General features: G+C 50.1%; 1 protein-coding gene across 1 annotated transcript in view; it reads left to right on the forward strand.

Moving 5' to 3' along the window:
• Positions 1 to 373: 373 nt before the first annotated feature.
• NUTM1 (NUT midline carcinoma family member 1) overlaps positions 374 to 5836 on the forward strand; it is a 6280-nt gene continuing 817 nt past the window's right edge. Inside the window, 6 exon segments of the mRNA XM_025209569.1 lie at positions 374 to 2151; positions 2311 to 2439; positions 2548 to 2681; positions 3465 to 3748; positions 4194 to 4310; positions 4456 to 5835. Coding sequence (XP_025065354.1) covers positions 1688 to 2151; positions 2311 to 2439; positions 2548 to 2681; positions 3465 to 3748; positions 4194 to 4310; positions 4456 to 5835 — 2508 coding nt within the window. The 5' untranslated portion in view covers positions 374 to 1687.

A 5836-nucleotide genomic window follows, 5' to 3' on the forward strand; every position in this document is an offset into this window, starting at 1 on the left:
CCTCCCCCCACCCTTCCCTGCTTTACCTTTTGTTTTCCTAATTTCTACCTATTTACGTTCTCACTGACATCCTGCCACACTTCTAGCTTCTCTCATTTCTTGGAGTCTCAGAACAGCGGAGACTTCCTATGCCTGAAGAAGGGTGATTGCACCTGAAAGCTTGCAATGAACTTTTCCCCAACTACTCAGTTGGTGTAATAAAAGATATCAAATCTACCCAAAGAGCCTTGCCTGTTCAAGGACCTGGGCAGGCAAGGTTCTTTGGGTCAATGTGATGTCTTTTATTAGATGGACTGAGTAGTTAGAAAAAAGTTCTTTGCAAGCTTCTGGGTGCAATCACCCTTCTTCAGGCATAGGGAGACTCAGCTGTTGTTCTGAGATCTCTAAGGAATCAAAAAAGCTAAAAGTGCAACAGGAGGTCAGTGAGAATATAAATTAGATGTCGCTGTTGAGGTTAGCTTCTTTTTTCTTCATGTTGTGAAGTTTCCAGTTCAAATGGCAAAATTCAATATCTTCCATGTTTCAGGGTGCAGTTTCATCTCCTAAAATGCATGCGCTCTGGCTCCACACCTTGCTCCCCTTCAGTCCAGAAACCTGAGGCTTTTTCCTCATGTTGGCTCCCTAAATGCTCCAGGACTTTCAATGGCTCAGCTGCGCCCCTGCAGTCTGAGAATTGCGGCCTCTCAAGTCCCCCGTGTACCCTAGGGCATGTAGGTTCTTGTTCAACGTTGGATGGGAGCTGTAGACTGCTACCCACCTGTTTTGGGAGTTGTTTTCAGTGCATGATTCATTCTTGGAGGGGACAAAGCCATGTGAATAAGCCTGCTTTTTACAATTCCCTAATACAGTTGTAAATCTCTAATACCCTAGTGCAACACAGGAGTTGTAGCCTCCTAAACCCTGGTTGTCTGCCAGTAATGATTCTGATACTGCCATTTCCATTCAGCCACTTTGCTTTAGCGTGCACTAAATTGAACCATTGAATGCAATTTGGGGAGCATCTTGGTTATTCCCACATTGTTCCTAAAAACCCTGGAGTGAGGGACTGAGAGTTCTTTGTGTATGGGGAGTGCAAAGCTGGTTAGCGGTGAGGAGCCCTGGCACACCTGGGAATGTGTGAAGCCCATGCCTGGAAGGGCAGAGGGCCCCCAGGATGGGACTGGGGCATCTACAGAGCTTGGAGAGGAAGGAAGAACTGCGATCAGGCTCTGACTGCACACACCACGCCCGACTCAGAACCTGTGTACCCCCAGATTCCGGATTTGTTTTGATTCAACCTTCCTGCTGGGACCTGGGATACCAACCTGGGATAGCCTTGATCTTTCTCAGACTTACTCCTTAGCTGGTGCCCCTGACGCCCCTGTACACTCCACCATGTCATCCCCCCCTGCACACAAAGGACCTGCATTCCCTGCCCACCTTTGCATGGTTCTCAACACCCGCTCTTGTTCCACACCCAGCTCAGAACCCCCGAGGCCTCCAGGTTCCGGATTTGTTTTGATTCAACCTTATTGCTGGGACACCAACCTGGGACAGCCTTGATCTTTCCCAGACTTGCTGTTGAGCTGGTGCAGCTGACACTCCTGCACACCCTATCCTGCCATCCCCCCTAAAAGACGGAGGAGAGAAAGGAGCCCCATTTCTTCCCCATCTTTCTCTGATTCTCAATACCCATGCACTTTCAGCTATGAGCTCCCAATCCCAACAGCCTCCCCCACCATCCCCAATCCTGCTTCCTGCCTTCCCTGGCACTGCTCTGCTCCTGACCTCACCAGATGCTCCCAATGGCAAATTGATTGTCAAATTGAAGGAGGAGGGGACCCAGGAGGCCCCCTGTGGGCAGACTATCATCCTTACAGCAGCTCCTGCAGATTGGGTCCCCCCACGGCAGGATGGGACCCCTATTCGACTTCAATTTGGAGCTGGGATCAGGACCATTCTGCTGACAAAAGCTGGGGAGGAGCCCAGAGCGAGGAAAACAGGGGAGTCGGAAGGTGCCCCAACGCAGCCACTTCCTCCCAGTGACTCCTCCTCAGCCTGCACTTCCAAAGGGGTCTATGAGAACTTTCGGCGCTGGCAGCGCTACAAAGCCTTGGCAAGGCAACATTTCCCAAACACACCCGATGCAGAAGCACTGGCCTGTTTCTTCATGTGAGAGATGGAGGGAGACCAGGGCTGGGAAAGCAGAGGGCCTGTGGGTTAAGATTGAGGGGCACTGGCAAAGCTGTTTGCCTTAAAGGAGCTTGCAAGGGGTTTGTGTTTCAGGATGAGGGGCATTCTCTGGCATTGACCCTTTTCCTCCCTCTTCAGCCCCGTCCTGCGCTCCCTGACTCGTCTGCACCCTGACATGACTCTGGAGGAGGGCGTGCCACGTGCCGTGCAAGAGTGGGAGCACAGCAGCAACTTTGAGCGCATGATCTTCTATGAGATGGCTGAGAAGTTAGTGGGGCTCTTCTAGAGTCTGTCCCGGGTTTCCTGCTTCTGGCACCTTGGGGCAGAGGGACTCAGACAATGCCACCCTTTTTAGACTCTGTCTCTCTTCCTCAGGTTTATGGAGTTTGAGGCAGAAGAGGAGCTACAGATCCAAAAGATGAAGCTCCTGAGTAACTCCCAGTTCCAGGCCCCCCCTGCTGAGCCCATCATGCCCCTTGCAGTCCCTGCCTCTGGTACCAACCAACAAGGTATTCTGCCCTCCCAGCCCACCGGTACAGACATGGAAACCTGTCCCTTACCACCAGTAAGGGAGCCAGTGGGTAGAGCCATTATCTCTCTGATGGATTTGGTCCCCTCTCCTTTTGCTAGTATTTTGCAAGACCCATTATTATTGTACAGACATAGAACTTTTGCACATTTTTGGACAGACCTTGTACATTTTTACAGGGGTGGGGGTGTTGGCATGAATTCACAGCTTTGTGTATCTTTTACGTCAAGGCTTCTCAACCCTTCTGAACTCAAGTCACCCCTCACTAGACTCGAGGCACCCTTCTATAACTTTTTTGAAGTTTGGCTATGGAAATGGCTGGATAGAGAGGCAGACTGATGGGTAGTTAGAGCAGATGAGGTGGGGATGAAAATGAAGTAGATGAAATTAAGAAGGGAAAGGATAAAGTAACAGATAGCTGATGGAGGAATGAAGGACAAGACAGAGAGGAGGGATTGATAGGGGAGGAAGGGAGGGAGGCAGAGATGGAAGAGATGGAAAGATGGCTGAAATGATTTGAGGGTTAAATGGTGGATGAATAAAGGAAGGGATGGATTAAGGGATGAGTACCTGGTATGATGGAGGGGCTGCTGGGGAATGGAAGAAAGAAATGAAGCTGGGGGGGTGGGGTGATTTGATATTGGTTATGACAATCAAATGGACTGAATGGAGTTTTTGTGGGGACTGAGTAGATGGTCTTCAGGAGTGCTAGATGCTGCACACCAACAGGGTTATGCATATATCACCTCCTTTTCTCACACAGTCTATATCCCCAAGAAGGCAATGTCCAAAGGTCGCCAACCCCGGCATCGGCAGCGTCGCCCACCCAGCACCCCAGTCCTGGGTGTGCCACGGGAGATTCCAGCTGAAGCTGTGAAGCAGTATGATGACATTATGGAGGGACTACACACCAGCTGGGAAGAAAAGGAGGAGGGAAATTCTGGGAGTGATGGGGACCCTCAGAGCCAGGGCCAAGGGGAACTACCTGATCCTGCACTGCTGCAGTACATTGAGCAGTTGTGTGATGATGAGAGCTTTGTCTGCAAGGTGAGTCCTGCCAACCGGGGGGTGGGGGATTGGGGGGAGGGGGTCCAGATCTTGTCCTCGGGGAGACAACCAGCTCCTAATCTCCAGGGTAAGAGATCAGAGAAGTAGGTAGAACCTAGGCATCTGGGACAGTCTTGCAGGACTCTCATCTATAGAGGTCCACATAACTTTAAGGGGGAAGGACAGAAGAGGAGTAAAACCCAGGTGTCAGGGATGGCACTGCCGGGTATTCTACCCTAAGGAATCTCAGTTCCTGCAGTTCTCAGGAAGGCAGGACTAAAGCAGAGAATGAGGACAGCAGTAGGGTGTTTGCCCCTTAGGGGGTCCTGCTGCTCCCATTCTTCCATGGGAAGAGTTTGGGATGGCGAATGGCATTCAGGTGTCCAAGAAAGCAGCACAGGACCGGGGCCTTACACTCACTCATTTTGTTCCCTTGCTCTGGCAGGTGGAAGCTGTGATCCATCCCCAGTTCCTGGCTGATCTTCTTTCTTTGGAGAAGCAATGTGACCCTTTGGATCTTGCAGCCCAACTGGAGCAAGAATCAGGGGTCACACCAAGCCAGGTATGGAGTTCCTTCTCTCTGCTGTGTGGCCATGCAGCCACCAGGTGGAGGCAGAAACAAGGAAATAGTGTACCAGTGTAAGCTATTCCACCTACGAGCCAGCCCCCCAGGCACTAGCGATCTCTTTCTCCTTCTGTCCTTGCAGTTGGTCGAGAAACGTCTTCTAGCCCTCTTAGAGGAAGAGCTGAACCCCCTTGGGTGTCCTGCCTCCCAGTTTGATTCTACCCCCTCTCAGTCTGAGGAGGAGGATGAAGACAGCAGTCATAAGGCACCAGCCACTGGTGACCAGGCTGGTACCTCACCTCCTGGGAAAAGAGGAAACAAGAGTGGGGTTCAGGGAAAAGAGCAACCAGAGGCACTCACCCCAGCACCCATGTTGATGGCCCATCAGGGATACAGTTCACCAGAGGGCACTGTAATGCCAAGAGGTACATCCTCTCATGAATGTGGTAGCCAAGGGAAATTATTAAAATCTTTGAGGAACAGAGTTGAAAAGGCAACGCTGAAGCGTCTGGGGCAGGACCAAGCTGGAGGTCAACTGTTAAGATCAGGAATCACTCTGGGTGCAATACAGTGTGGTAGTCAGGCCAGAGACTTAAGTTCATGGGGGAAAAACTTGGTAGGACAAGAACATCTAAAGTCAATTTACATGCAGTGTGGAAAAGAAGGAAACCCAGAAGAGAAAATTAAAGATCAAATGCAGGCCCAAACAGCAACAAAGGATGATGGTAAAATTGGAAGCATGTTAGAGCCAAAAGCTGTAGGGTCAGTTCTTCCTGGAGGTGGAAAAGAAGACTGCAGCCAAGAAGAGAAGGTCAAAGGTCAAACAGAAACCTACACTGATTGGGAAGGACTAAGAGACGTGCCAGTGACGACAGAGTGCAATAGCCAAGTCTCACAAGTAACATCACAAAGGAACAACCTAGTGGAAAAAGCAGCTCCAGAGTCAACACTTTCTGAATGTGGAATACATAATGGCTGTCAAGAAGAAAAGGTCAAAGATCAAACCCAGGCCAAGGCTGGCTGGGACAAACTGAGCGACATTCAAAGTGTTACAGATCAGGTCAAGACAATGAGATCACGTAGGAACCCCCTTACTGGACAAGCAGGGCTACAGTCATTTCCTACTGGATGTCCAAAACAAGTTGGCAACCAGGAAGGGAAGGCTGGAGATCAAAGACAGACACAGGATAGTTGGGGTAAAGCCATTGCAAAAGAAAGTGACATCCCCTCAAGGAGCATAAAGTCAAGGGAGAACAACTTGGGAAAAAAGGGTACTGAGAAATCAATTCCCATTGGACTTAGAAAACCAGATGACTGCCGAACAGTTCAGCTAACTAGATTGGAAACTAAACTGAACACTTCACATCCTTTGGCATTACCAGTTGGCAAGAATGGTGAACAGTCATCAAGTCTCTCTCTTCATCCTCTGAGGGTAACAAGCGCTAATGGACAAGAGGAGGGTGAATTCCAAACAGCAGCCAAGGTTTATGAGCAATGTATGGACCCAGATCATACCACAGGAA

Source organism: Alligator sinensis, unplaced genomic scaffold (assembly GCF_000455745.1).
Source record: "Alligator sinensis unplaced genomic scaffold, ASM45574v1 scaffold842_1, whole genome shotgun sequence".
NCBI classification, from domain to species: domain Eukaryota; kingdom Metazoa; phylum Chordata; order Crocodylia; family Alligatoridae; genus Alligator; species Alligator sinensis.